The sequence below is a fragment of the Arachis duranensis genome, chromosome 5, assembly GCF_000817695.3.
Source record: "Arachis duranensis cultivar V14167 chromosome 5, aradu.V14167.gnm2.J7QH, whole genome shotgun sequence".
Taxonomy (NCBI): Eukaryota; Viridiplantae; Streptophyta; class Magnoliopsida; order Fabales; family Fabaceae; genus Arachis; species Arachis duranensis.
In genome coordinates, this window is record NC_029776.3 from 31103459 (window position 1) to 31119265 (window position 15807).

At 29.0% G+C, this 15807-nt stretch overlaps 1 protein-coding gene across 1 annotated transcript; it reads left to right on the forward strand.

Moving 5' to 3' along the window:
- The first annotated feature begins 1254 nt into the window (after window positions 1-1254).
- Window positions 1255-3875, forward strand: LOC127747460 (uncharacterized). Its single transcript, XM_052261365.1, has 3 exons — window positions 1255-1279; window positions 3127-3416; window positions 3617-3875. Coding segments are annotated over exons 1-3 (363 nt in total). The 5' UTR covers window positions 1255-1278; the 3' UTR covers window positions 3689-3875.
- Window positions 3876-15807: the final 11932 nt, after the last annotated feature.

The window sequence follows — 15807 nt, forward strand, 5'->3', positions numbered from 1 at the left end:
TATCCATTGTTGCATATGAATCTTACAATAATCATAAAACACCAAAGTGATTTTTGTTGGAGAATCCAATGCTTTTTATTGGGAACTAGCTTCACCTTCAAGGTACAAGGATGGCTTTGTTATTTATAGTAGCAAGTGATATTAATCTTAGAACCTTTTATTAGGAATTTATGCCTTGGCCTATGGCACATGTTTGAGGTGTATAGAATATTACAAAAGTATTTATACATGTTGAGATCGACTTGACAGTTGATTTATACCTCATGAAAATATACGAAGATAATAATCAATTTGAGAATTATAAGGCTAAGTGCTTTGCCGCCTTAAGCTGATTTGCTCATTCCAAAGAACTTTAAGAACTTGTCCTATAACAAATCACTTATATTTAACTTACCTTGTCTAATTAATTAAGTATTAAAAGTTCGAATTCAATTTTGTCTATATAATAATTTATTAATTAGTGACAATTTTTTAAATAAAATTTCAATCAGCGATAAATTAATTAAATTTTTAATTTATATTAGACTAAAAAATACTATAAAAAAATTATATCTATTATAAATTGGGATATTATTTTATTGACTTTTAAGACTGACATTGATGAAATAAAACCAACAATTTAATGAAAGTTCCATTGTTTATAACCATTTTTTATTATAAACTTATTTATTAACTAGTAAATCATCTAGAAGATAAGAATACAGAATGTAGAAAATTCTCTTTATAAAAGTTTTATGCAGCATTAGTAGTTGGCTATGCTAGGTTCAATTTAATAGTTTTTTTTTTTTGGGGATGGATTGGCACCTTCACAAATGAAATAGTTTTTGAGACATAATTTAGATTCTCATATTAGACAAAACAATCATTCTAAATTATTTCAAAAAAAGTTGAGTCAAATCAAAATTTCAATTGACCAAATCTTATTACATTTTCTTAATGCCCCTCTATGTATACGAATCTTTGTGTGTACTACTGTATCTATGAATGATGATAGTAGAACTATTATATTGTTGGTATGTAGCCATAATGTAGGACTAATAAAGAATAATGCATATACTACCGAAAAAATTTTAAGTGTACTGATATATCGATGTTTTAATAATTTTAATAATTAATTTTAATTATAAAAAATATATATAATATATATAGTTAAAATTAATAGTTAAAAATTACTAAAATACGTGTGACATAAGGTTTTTTCGGCATATATATATAGCAGGAGGATTGCACTAGCTACTCTACAATTCATGTTTAGCTGATGGATCAAATGGCTACAGAAGTAAGTACCAAACTACTTTTATATATGTAATCGCTATGATGAGCAACTTAGCATGTGTGTACGCAATGCCATTATTGCTCACTATAATATAATGCTTATGCTTCATTTATATCCAATTTTAAATGATCAATGTAAACTTATAGTGATTAGCCTTCTTCGTATAAATATGAATCTAAAGATGAGAACAGTTACTTATTTAAAGCTACGTCATGTGAAAGTAGCATCATGATATTACTTCTTCTAAGCATTATGTTCTCTTTTTTATTTATTTTATATTTTTTTTGAGTTTATTAATAGTCGAACTCTAAACTTTTTAAATATAAAATTTTGATATATATTAAATTATAGTACCATTTTTTTTAAAATTTAAACTAATAAAAAATATAATCTAAATAATTATATTTCTAACATAAAAGTTAATTTTGATAATTATTTAATGCATGACAGTAAAATTTAAATAAAAGGCTTTAGAATCAAATACCTAGCCAAATTGATATTAAAAGAGCAAAGTTTGACTTTAGTCAAACAATTCATGCCTGCTACCACGAAGTTCTAGTTTGTTAGTAGCCAATATAAAATTGAATATCAAAAAGCTAGTTGATCACCTTCTAGCTGTAAACGTGATTTTTGATAACCACAAGAAGATTTTTTACTCTTCTTTACTACCATACATACATTATAAATAGGAAGCATTGCTTATCTTATTTATATGCTATGTTTTGTAAGGTTTGAGCGAGTAAAAATTAAGAGAGAAAATAGTAAGATTTTTTATATCTTAGAATTTTTTTATGAGTGTTATTTTTATAATATATGAGAGAGTATTATAATTTTTTTTATATGTTTTGAAAAATTATAATTTTATTGCTTAATCATATTATTTTTATTATTATCTAAATTTTGTTTAATTTTATTTATTTTTCGCTTATAAATTTTAGTTGCACTATTCTATCCTATTAATTATGGTATCTAAAAATGGTATTAGAATTTTAGGTTTTTAATCTTCTATTGTAAAAAGACAAGTTGGTGTCAGAACTATAACAAAAAAATTTAAGATTGAAAAATTTAATGGGAATAATATTTTCTTTTGAAAACTGAAGGCAAGTCTATACCAGCACTTCTGATAACAAATAGAAACACTATAAGAAAGTTTTAGAATAGCGACCGATTTTAGCGACCAACAAAATCTGTCGCTATTAGCAACCGATTTTACGACCAATCAAAATTTTTTAGATAAAAAAAATGTTTGTTGCTAAATCGGTCGCTAAACTTCAATTAGTAACCACCTACTCTTGGTCGCTAAAATCGGTCACTATTTTTTTATTTAGCAACCGAATTAGCAACCAAAACAAAAAAGGGCTTTTAGGGTCCGTTGGTGACTAAATTGGTCGCTATTTTTAATTTAGCGACCGATTTTGTGACCAATATAAAAAGAAGCTTAATAATTGTTGGTCGCTAAATTAGTCGCTAAGAAGTTGGTCACTAAATCGGTTGCTAAGTGTTAAAATAGCAACTGATTTAGCAACCAACTTTAAAATGCTGCTTTTAAAGTAGTTGGTCGTTAATTCGGTCGCTAAGGTAGCGGTCGCTAAATCGGTTGCTTGGGGATAATATAGCAAACGATTTTAGCAACCAACTACAAAATTATGGGTTAGAACAATTGGTTATTAAATCGATCGCTACTGTAATTCTTAGCAACCGAATTTGCGACCACTAAAAAATAAGTTATAAATTAATTGGTTCTTTTTTTGACTAATCAATATATTGAACAAATTAATTTTCAAAAATAAAAATAAATTAAAAGAAAACAACATTAGAACCCTAATTTACACTGAGCTCTCTCCTCACAGTGTCCCTCTCGCCGCCTCCCTCACTCTCCGGCGAGTCCTGGTCGGCGCCGTTCTTGTTAGCGACATTTTCGTCGGTGCCATCTTGCCTCCTTGAGTCTTCATCATCGTCTGCCTCCTCGCCACATTCTTCCTCTACTCGTTTAGCCATTATCGCAGATCGTCGCATCCCCGTCCAGATCTGTCGTTGCTTGCATCGCGTCGTTCTTTTCTCAGCACCGTCTCTTGTAGTAACTTCTTCTCCGGTAACAACAGCAGTCTTTCGATTAAGCAGGTTTTCTCCTTCAGTCAAGGTACTTCATTTTCATATCTCTTATTTTGATTTTTCACTATAATTCCAGAAAATTTCTCACTATTTTTATTTTGATTTTGATTTGGTTTTATGTACTAGGATATTAATTAAGTCTCTCTAATCTACTGTTGCTTATCTATTTCTCTATCTTTTTGTCTATTATATATGTGCTTTAATTTCAAATTATTAGCTTTGTCGCAGATCATTGCATCGCCGTCCAGATCCACCGTTGCTCATCGTCCGAATTTTTCAGTAAAGCCGACAGATATATAATTTTTTATTTTGTACTATTTTTTTGTTGTTCTTCGCTTTTGACGCTATTTTCAAATTATTTGCATTATGCAGTTTTTAATTTCTGTTTTTTGTTTCTAATTCATGTACATATTAGGTCAAATTTTAGGTACGTACTTTCTTTTTGAGGAATCGAGTTCTAGGGAGACAATCGATTTTTCGTGTTTGTTGCTATTTGGATCGGATTGGTAATTAGAAAACCAATAAATCATTAGTTGAAATTGGACTACTTGTTTAGCTTACTGCGAAGCTCTATTGTCTAGTGTTCTTAGGGATTGGATATGAATATTTAATTTTTATAAGATTAAGAATTGACTCGTTGACACTTAGCAAAGTCTGTTTTCAAATGGAGGATTGAGGATTAAAGATTTAAGTCCTAAACAAGGCAATTAGTTAGAGAATTCTCTTAATTGTTATAGTGATTGAGGGCTTAAATTAAATCATACAGGAGTAGGACCAAGCATGAGAAATAGACAGCATAATTCTAAATCAAAATGAAATTTATAAATTTTGAAACTTTATTCATGTTGATTGTACTTGCACAAACTATTAGCTTCTTGCAAATTTTTTTCTTTCTCACTAGCATAAACTATTTGCATAGACAATTAGTATTAGGCTCTGGCAATTATATTTCTTTTTCTATTTCATTGGCTCTGTTTATTCTTCGTACTATATTACTAAAATGTAAACCCTTTTTTTGGTATGAAGCTAGGCCCTCATTGCTCTTCGTTTTCTTTTTTACCTTTCTTGATAAAATTTGCTATAATATATATAAATTTCCTCTTCGGTATTTACTTATTATTACAATATTAATTAAAAATGGTTATGGAGAAGAACAAAGTCCAGATGCAGATAATGAAGAGGCATCACAAGACTTAATTAAACTTCCTGAGTGGTTGTGCCTATAAAAATTCTAGAGGAACAAACTCTGAGGTTATTGAATTCGTTGTAGAAATGTGAATTATGAATTAAGTACTTTTTGTAAGTTATGATGGGCTGTAATCTGAATGGCTATGCATAGTTTAGTTTGATGCTTAACACTTCTAAGGAAATGCTAGATGTTACAAATGTTGTTGCATGGAAATAATATACCATAAGAGAAATTGTTCATAGTTTTAGCTTGATTCTGAGTTAGATTCATAGTTAGATTCACTCTAAAATGGAAATTGTTCATGACCTAGATTAGTTTTATGTCTCAAATATTTCTTAAATTAGCTAATTAATGCATTTCTTAGTGTTTTCTTAATTGATGTTCTGCTTGTGATTATTGCATCTGTTGAGTTTGTCATAAGAAGCTAATGAAAACTTGAATAAATTGGTGACTCTTGCTAAAGACCTTCAAACTGAGTTCAGGTATAGTGCTGGGTGTTTTTTGATTTACATTTCTTTTGTTTTTATATTTCAGTTCTGGTTTTAGATGTGAGTTTGTAATTTTTTTGGTTCTTCACTAGATTATTTCAATAAAATTTGCATCTGTTATGAATCATTTTTATTGAATTGTTATGTTTTTATATTGGAGTATTATATTTTTTGGGTGATTTTTTTTATTACTATTAGAGACATAATTTGAATTGAGAATTTGAGATAGGAATGCTATTGTATGCACCTGAACATTGGCTATTGAAGCAATAGGGGTGTCCATGGATCGAATCATATCTGCAGATTCGCGGTAAATATCCGCATCTGATTCGAAAATTGCGGATACGATCCGATCCGCAAATTGATCGGATTGGATCGGATCAGATCCGCACCCTTTGCGGATCGGATCGCGGATATCTGCTCTATATCCGCATATCCAATCCGCAGATCCGCAAATCCACACAATAATAATTAATAAATAAATAAATATATATATGTTTGGTATTATATTTACTTGTTTGTATATTTTAGTTAGTAATTATTATTCATATATTGTATTATTTTATTTTGTTATTTAGAAAGAGTTTGATTAAAAATATTTTAGGAATAAACAAGTTTAAAAGTATGAAAGAAATATTTTTATTGAATTTTTTTACATTGAAATGTGATTAAAAACAGGAGGTTTAATCATGCGGATATCTCTGATATCCGATCCAATTTGTGGATCGGATCGGATCGGATCCGGCACTAAAAAGTGCGGATATCATATCCGATCCGATCCGACGAAAATTGTGCAGATCGAATCGAATTTTCGGCCATATCTGATCCGATCCGATCCGCGAACACCCTTAGAAGCAAGGGAGAAAGTTGTATTTTACGAGCCAGACAAGTAGGCATGGAAAAGGGTCTGCCTTAGTTTTTTCAAGGGTTTTTTCCACTTTATGTAAATAATTTTTTTTCTTTGCTTTTTTTTTCATACATTTGGGGCCATTGGCTATAAAGCCATCAATGTACATTTGGATTGTGGATCATAAATTTAATATATTTGTGAATTTTGTCTCTTTTAATTTCTATATTTCGATATGGATATTGTGAATATTTTTGGTTTTTATTTAAAAATTTGATCTATGTTTGATTCTTTTTATATTTTGGTGAAATATAATTATTTAAAAAAATCAAGTTCTAATAGTGGTATATGTGAAATTAGTAAAAATCTATAATTTGAAAATCAGTATTAGTGATCGATTTAGCTACTGATTTTAGATTTTTAGATCAGACATCAGCGACCGATTTAGCAACCAATTTTATCAGTGATCAATTTAGCAACCAAAAAATTGGTCGCTATTTAGCAACCGATTTTCTCAACGACCAATTTAGCGACAAAAAAAAGTCGCTATTTAGCGACCGATTTAGTGACCAATATCATTTGGTAATAGTTTGGTAGCATTGGTTGAAAATCAGTCGCTAATTGTTAGTGATCGAAGTTGGTCACTATTCTTAAATTAATGACCAAGGTTTTAGCAATCACCAGAATCGGTTGTTATTCCGGTAATTTTTTGTAGTGAAAGAGATTGATGAAAACGTCGTTGTTAATTTACACTTGGCTATGGTAGATTCTATACTATAAAACATCTTAGAGAATAAGATAGCAAAGAAGATTTGGGAAGCACTTATTAGGTTATACAAGGCAAAATCACTTCACAACAAGATATTCATAAAAAGGAGTCTCTATATTTTTCTTATGAGTGAATCTACATCGGTGATGAATTACATCAACAATCTTAATACTGTATTTTTACAACTGGCATCCATCGAATGTCAAATTATTGAGAATAAATGTGCTAAGCTTCTTCTCCAAAGTTTACCATACTTGTATGATCAACATCACAAATAAAGATGATCAAACAGAGAGCTCAAAGCAAACAGAAATTTTGTCGGTGATAAGAGGCAGATCAAAGCAACATGGCTCTAGTAGGAGTCAAAGTTGTGGTAGATTAAAGTATCAAAAGAAGAACCTTACTTTTTATAATTGTGGAAAAAAAGAACACTTGACGAAAGATTGTTGGTTCAATAAGAAGAGTACAGAGAAACTACTGAAGCAGCCACCGCATATAGATGTGTTTTGAACACCTCTAATCATGGAGATGTCTTATGCGTCGAAACTGCAAGTGATCATTAAGGCAACAAACCACTATATGATATTTGGCTATTGGATTGTGCAACAACATATCACATGATTCCACATCACAAGTGGTTTAGCACTTATGAATCTGTTTCAAAAGGATCTATACTCATTGAAGATGATCATGCCTTAGAAATTGTAAGAAATGACACCATTAAAATTAATATGTTTGATGGTTCCATCTATACAGTTCAAGTATAAAACATGTGAATGACCCGAGGAAAAATTTATTGACTGTCAACAAATACCAACCCGGAGCAAGCGAGACAAAACCACAATATTTGCGTCTACTCGGGAAGCTCAATCTCAACTTGGAGTAAGTGGGACGAACCTCTACATCTACTCGGAGAGCTCAAATCATCTCAACTAGGAGCAAGTGAGGCGAAGAACACTCTTGTATCTACCTAGGGAGAACAAATCATCTCAACCTGGAGTAAGTGGGGCGAACTATACCTTTGCATATATCCAGAGAGCTCAAATAATTTCAATCAAACTCTTCTTTTTTACCCAATCATGCCAGCTCATCCTCTTCAATTACTTCTAATTCATTCTAATCTCAACTTGGAGCAAGTGGGGCGAACCACTGCATCTATCTGAAGAGCTCAAACACATATCAATTGATTTTAAATCACAATTCATCAAAATCATTATCGCCCTCAATCATATCTCGACCTCTCAAGTATTCATAGATATACATATACACATAATCTTCGTAATCATAATCTCATTTCAATAATATTAACCCATTATTAATATAAATCTCCCACGCCACAATCTCCCTCAATATCAATTTAACCCATTCAATGTGTTCGCACTCATTTCAAAGCCTAAGAACTAGCTATCAGACCTTAATTGGAGCTTACGGGAGTTAAAAGTGGATTGGATAGGTTAAAATAGTTAAAAACATATTTTCTAAAAGCAAGGTGGTCTTGCGTACGCATGCCTCATGCACACGCACAAGTCCGCTTTTGCGCTCACGCATGGTATTCACATGGTACTTGCAAGAAATCTTTTAAATTTTGGAATGCCCATCATGCGTACGCATGATTTCAAAATTCTGAAACTTCTGCAAAATTCAATTTTGAAACCAGATTTTCAAACGTTCATAACTTTTTTGTTAAAAATTATTTTCGTCCGTTCTTCGAACGTCATAAAATAGACAAATCCAATTTTCATTTAAAATAAGTTCCACAGAATTCAGAAGTCCAAGGGTCAACCTATGGCCCATCGAATGTCATTAAAAATCTGTTTTATCCAAAAAAATTTGCATAACAATTTTCACCAATTCCAGTTCCAATTCAGTTCAAAATCATTCCAATACCACTTCTAAACTCCTTCAATATACATTTATCAATTCTCTACTTTTTCTAATCATTCAACATCCATTTAATCAATTTCTAAAGACAATCTCAACATACACACTCATACAAACAAAATTTACAACCAATCATCATCAAATATCTCATTCTCATACAACATTTCATGCCACTTACCTCAATGTACCACAGAAAATTTTTCACCCTACCATAGCCTCCGGCCCAATTCCACATCTATCACCTTTATAAAAATCAAACCACATTTCATTTCAACACAATTTCAATCATACCAACATATATTATAATGTCCAATTGTAACAACAACGCATAACACTTCTCAATTCATCCCAAAACTCATTATTATCATTCTCAATTTTATACCAAAACACATTAACTAACACAATACTCATACTAACCATTATTTAAGTATATCAACAATCAAATTCCATTCAACCTATCCTAGGAGCAAGTAACCTAGATTTTCAAATAACCTTACATAATACCTACTCGAAACTACAACCCGTACCTTAATGTCGCAATTCCAAGCTTCCAAGCTTTCCTTTCCCAAGTTCCACAAAGCCAAGCTTCTAATTACTCAATTTAACACCGTATCATATAATGTGGCACAATATCAAAATTAAGGCTCATAATAATTGATGAACCAAGACAAAAAAAAAAAGAGTTTCTTACCTTTAACTACTGAAATTAGTGATGGATACCACCAAGAATACAAGTTAGAGAACTCCTATAACATTAAAATCACCAAAAATCCTCGGTACCCAAACTCAAACACGAAATTATCTTTGAATGAGAAACTAGAGCTGATATTTTGAGTTATTCACCAAACTATTTAGATAGAATTGAAGAGGATTCCGAGATGAACACGTGGCTACAAATGACTCGTCAATCAGAGTTCTGGAACAAAAAATTATGGAGGTTTGAAGGTGATGGAAGTTAAGGTTTCATTTCTCCACTCTCTTCTCTCTTCACCACCAAGCCTCTCTCTCAAAATGGGGATATTGGTGCTGAATTTCATTAAGTTATAGACATATGTGTGTGTGGGCTTGGGCTTTGGGTCTAATATGCATGCGGTTCGTGATTTTTGACTCATTTGGCCCAAGATTAAAATAAATGTCCGAATTTTTACTCTAAATATTTTTCTTGTCATTTTGACAGTTTTATTTTTCTTACCGTATCGAACAGATTTAAGTTGGTACAGACAATTTTAAAATCAGTACGCATTTTTTTCAAAATAATTATATTTTCGCACTTGATTTAATTTTCTTAATTGAAATTTTACTTTTAAATTTCTATATTATAAATTCTAATAATATTTTCACATATTTCAGGCATTTTAATTCCAATTAACACAATTTTAATTAATTAGTTTATTTAATCTAATTTCTTTGGATTTTATAATAGATATATTATAAATAGGAGCATTGCTTATGTTATTTATATGCTATGTTTTGTTCGGTTTGAGTAAATGAAAATTAAAAAAATAGTAGTAAATTTTTTTATATTTTGTAATTTTTTATAAGTGTTATTTTTATAATATATAAGAGAATATTATAATTTTTTTATATATTTTAAAAGATTATAATTTTACGACTTAATTAGTTATATTATTATTTTTATTATTCTATAAATTCTTATTCAATTTATTTATTTTTCGTCCATAAATTTTAGTTACATTATCCTATGCTATTAACTCGGGTAGTTAACATATATCACTGCCATTATCGTGCAAAGATCATCAAACATATGCCCGATAATGTTCTGCAATTTAAGCATGGTAAAGCTCTACTTTTGCAAGAGAATCTATCTAGAAGACATATTAACGGCAAAAATAACAGTTGGCAAACACATTTAAGCAGTGGATTGGAAGGTAATGAAAGCCAAAAAGATCATCTCTATTTACTAGCTAGATTTTCCGTATCTTTAGATTGGCCACTCAAAAAGTTAATATATTTACATGCATATAATCAAATGACTGATATGGTACTGTGTGTGATTAACCCTTGCTTTCTCATTTGAATGAAGGTTAGATTCGAAGTCTGGAACAAGGTATCCACCTATCTATCCAGCTGCGTGCTTTCATTTTGTTATGGAATCTTAATATTGGACATATGTATAGCACGCACGGACATGAACATAACCACATAAAATTTGCAGACACATCAATTTAAAATTTTTATAAGATACGGAGATATAACATATATATATAATATAAAGTATTTTTAGATAAATTATAATAATTATAATAATATTTTAATATTTTATTAATATTAAAATATAAATTAATTTTTTAATTATTTNTTTAAATTTATTTTAAGAATAAATATTAAGAATAAGATTAGATACACTAATATGCACGTAATAGTATCTAAATGTGTCTAAACATGTTTAGAAAATAACTTTTATTTTTTATTATGATTCAATTAAATATAAAAAATACACGTATTAAATGAGTATCGTATTTAAAATGTGTTTGACACAATAAATTAAAAAAATATTCGTGGTTCATATTGTATATATATCATATGGTGCTGTGCGTTGTTAACCATAGCTTTCACCCACACTTTAGTTTATTTACTACTAGCTACCAGGATTTTATTGGACATTACTTATTAGCTTGCTGGTCGCGTCCAAACATATTTTAATATTTTTTTATAAGTACTTAAATATATATTTTTCATGTGATGTAAAAGTACAAATTAATCGTTGTTTAGTGATTAAGGATTATATGTAAAATTCATAATACTACGTTCGATTCTTAATTTAGTTTGATTAAAGTTAACCTAATCATATATACATATATATACACGTAATAATTTTTAATTTTTATTATTTAATATTATAGTTCATAATCGAACCAAATCAATGTGATGCATGACAAAAACCGTTTACTATTTGATTCGGTCAAAAATTAAAAAAATTAAAAAAAAGTTGATATATTAATTAAGTTGGTCTAATTTTTAATAGTTAACCAATTTAAAAAATAAAATACTAATATTTTTAAAAAATATGTATTTTATACTCAAATATATTATTTTATTATATTTGATTTAATCTCAATTAAATCGAAACCTTAGTTTTCAGAGTATACTCGATCTGTTAATAGTGGTTATTGTTGACTGACTAAAAAAATTTGATTGAAATAATCAAAATAACTAATTGTGCACCCGTGAATATGACAACTTCATATTTGAGAGAAATGTAAGTTCTTAATCTGACTCAATCTCAACAATACTCTTCTTACGATGGAGTTTAGGTTTGATTGTTAGCTTAATCAAATATTTGCCACCGCTATCAGCATGAGCTAGAGATTGTTGTTTACTGTACACAGGATTGTCCTAAGGCCAAAGAGATCTAGAATATGTTAGGCCTATACTCTAATCGCCTGGATGGCTGGATTTGAGGCACTAGATCTACAGTGGGCGTAGAATTGGAAATGTTTTTTTCTTCTTCTTTGCGATTTGATGGATTTAGAAAAACAGAAATAATGATTTATTCAACCCGAATGATCCCTAAAGTGCTAGTAAAGTGGTGTGTATGATTTGGAGCTCTACAAAAAAATTCCATACTATTTTCTCTATACATCGATCACTTACTCCTCAACCCCTCTATTTGTATTGGATTCCTCCCCGGTTGTTTTCATTAAGTTAAATTGTGATGTTATCCTTGTTACTTCTAATGTTTGTTTCAGCTTTGCGTCTTGTTACTTCTAATGTCTGTTTCGGCTTTGAGTGTATTCTTCGTGACTCATATGGCTGTTGGGTTAGAGGTTGCACTAGAAGAGTTGAGGCGAACAGTGTGCTTGTTGCTGAACTATATGCCATTTGGAGGGATTTATTTTTGGCGTGATGAGATATTGGATTTCAAAAGGTGCTTTGCAAAATAGATTGTCCAAATGCACTTTATTTAGTAAATAGATAAAACTTAGATAATGATATACCAGAGTAAAATTTGGCTAAACATATTCAAGAAGTGATGAATTAGAATTGAAAAACTACTGTTGTATGTGTTAATTCAAGAGATATAAATAATACGGCAGACTGCATGACCAAAGTAGCAATTTTTAGCAAATCACTATACACAAAGTAGTTAAATCCCGTAAAACAAGTTTTAACATCATATGAGTCTTGATATTGTCTCACAATTGATTTGACTTATTTCTTCTCCTTTTCTTCTCATTTTTTCTTTTTACGTCAATTACCAAAAAAAAAAATTAAATTTGTATTGAATCCTTAAACCATTAAATATGTAAGTTCAAAAGTTTGGTATTAATTTCGTTTTGGGTTAAGTACGATTTTGATCTTTAAGGTATAGACTGAGATCTTTTTTGTCTTCAACTTTTTTTTCATACAAAATTGTCCCTAAAATTTAACTTGGTTTTAAAATCGTCCTTACCTTAAGAACTAAAATCATACGGAAGTGGCGGTAGAAACAGAGGCAGAGGTGGATCGTGGACAGTTTCTTCTTCTTCTTCTTTCTTTCTTCTTTTTTTTCTTTCTTTTCTTCTTTGCAGAAACAAAAATATTCTTTTTTTCTTATTTTTTATTTATTTTTTTGTTATGGGTAATTTTATCCAAAATTTTAATATTTAAATAAAAAGAATAATTTTAAAATTTAATTTTAAATCTTAAAAATAATTTTAAAAATAAAAAAAATTTAGCCTATATTTTAAAGACTTAAATTACACTTGACCTATAAATCGAACCTTGATGCATATATATCATATGTAGATGGATTGCGGCTAATATAATAGTTAGTCATATATACTTGTTTAAGTAAATAATTGCGATATAACCGAATATTTTTCTTTTATTTTTTCTCATTATTTACAATAAGCACTACCAAAGACAAATAAAGACGACAGATCTTCCTCCAGCATAAGTTCCCTCTTCTTTGATGGATACGTACACTACAACAACTTTAATTTGGTAATTAAATATAATGCTGCCTATACTTAAGATTAAGATTTGATTAAGAATTTGGTTGGCGAATCGTTTTAAGTGACACGTGTCCAACACAAGATGATCATGAGGAATTACAATTAATAAAATGATTCTATATATGTTACATGAACGAACCATAATAGACTAGATTTTGGCAGCAAAAGAATGCACTTGGGTCCTTAATCTATAATTTATTTGCCCCCTACCGAAATATGCTTACAGGACTAAGCACTTAGAAACATCATTCTCTTGCAAGCTTCTTTGATAAATTTATATTTGCGAGAAGGTGACTCCTTTCAACTCCAATATTTGTAAGGGGATTCATATCTCATTTACATGGAGTCATGGATTAATATAATATAGGAAAAGTGTCTAGTATGACGAGTCCTTTCATTTATTAGAATTTCAATCTTCCATGTACAGACTGATGACAGATTTATGTTTTGTTTTTAGTGAGCAGTAAAATTACCAAAATATATGTCTATTAGGATTTAGAAAGACGAAAAAAGGCCGCCAATATCACGTATTGGTTGCTGGCTTTAGTTGCAACATGAGTAGATGGAATCATAAAATAGTTTGGGAAAACTTTTAAATGTACCCAAAACACCGATGTTTCAGTTATTTTAACTGTTAATTTTAATTAATATATATTATATATATTTTTTATAATTTAGATTAACGGTTAAAACAATTAAAACACCGATGTTCTTGGTATACTTGAAGCTCTTCCAATAGTTTGGATGGCTTCATAGGTAGCCGTGGTAGGAAACTAGGAATGGTGAATGGACATTATAGTTTTGACTTTTGATTTTATAATGTTTGGGATAGGAATGAGGTCATACTATAGATTGATTTGTTTACTGCAAGAGTTTAATCATGATAAAATCCAATAACAAAAAAAAAAAACCATGATAAAAGCCAAAAAAAATAAAGAAAACAGAAATTATAATAATTAGTAAGAATTTATAACACAGATAAAATAATAAATTATTCCATAATTTATTTATTTTGTATTTAAGATGTTATCTAAACAATATAGATCATATATAATATCTGAGTACAAAATTTTTTTCTTTGATAGTATAAAATTGCTATGTGTATTCACAATTAAACTAAAATATATTTTTTATTTTTTAAAAATAGTTTATAAAAATTATTTTTTAAAAGATAATTTTTTAAAAATTGTAACATTTATGTTTGGTCAATTAAATTAAAAATAGTTTTCAATAAACATAAGCAACATCAATTACGTTTGGTAAAATATCTTTTAAAATTTAAAAATATTATAATATACATAAATGTAAGTATTAAATTTGAAAATCAATTAACATATGAAGTTATATTAGATTTTTAAATTTTGAAAAACACAAATCAACTTTAAAAAGTTTTATTTTAGGGGAAATGGATTCTCTCAATTGTTGAAAAAAAATTGAGAGAGTAAAGTGTGATCTATAACCCTTCAATGCACTCTCTCTCATGTTTTTTCTTGATCCCACTTATAACAATTAATGGTGAGATATCACACTTTATTTCCTCAATTGTTAAAAAAAATTGAGAGGATCCATTTTTTTATTTTAGATACTTTCAAAAGCACTCTGATCTTTTAAAAGCTGCAAGTACAAATACATGGTCTTTTTGATTTACCAAACATAAAATGAAGAGCTTGAAATTTTAAAAAGCACAAACATCTCTTCGAAATTTTATTAAATCAAAATAATATTTAAATAATTCTTTAGCAAAAATTATAATATTTGTTAGTGTGTGATTCTATAAATTCAATACTAAGCGAATAGTCTATTATTAAATTTACTAATAAAATTTGGCGTCTAGTAATATTCTTCGACATCTAACAGTGTGAAGTAATATCTTTTTACTAATTAGAATAAGAGAAAAATAAAATATAATTTCTTCCATAATTTTTGACTCTTTGTTAATCTTTAGAGTAGGGTTTAATTATCAAACACTAATTTATTACCATTATCCTAATGAACTCCAATAACTCATTTCTTTATTTATTCAATTTGCTTGGATAAGATTTTATTTAATTCAATCATTATAATCATATAACTCAAAATTTATCAAAAGTTGACAAATTTATTATTGACTAATAATTAATTTTACAAGTATTTAAATCATATCCAATATGTATTCAACTAGTACCATAAAATATTATATGTCTGAAATCAAAATATAATAAATACTTTGTTAATTATCATGATAGTCTCAGCTTAAAAAAAAATTCTTATATGGTAAATAAAAATGTTTAAAATGAGTTAATTCAAT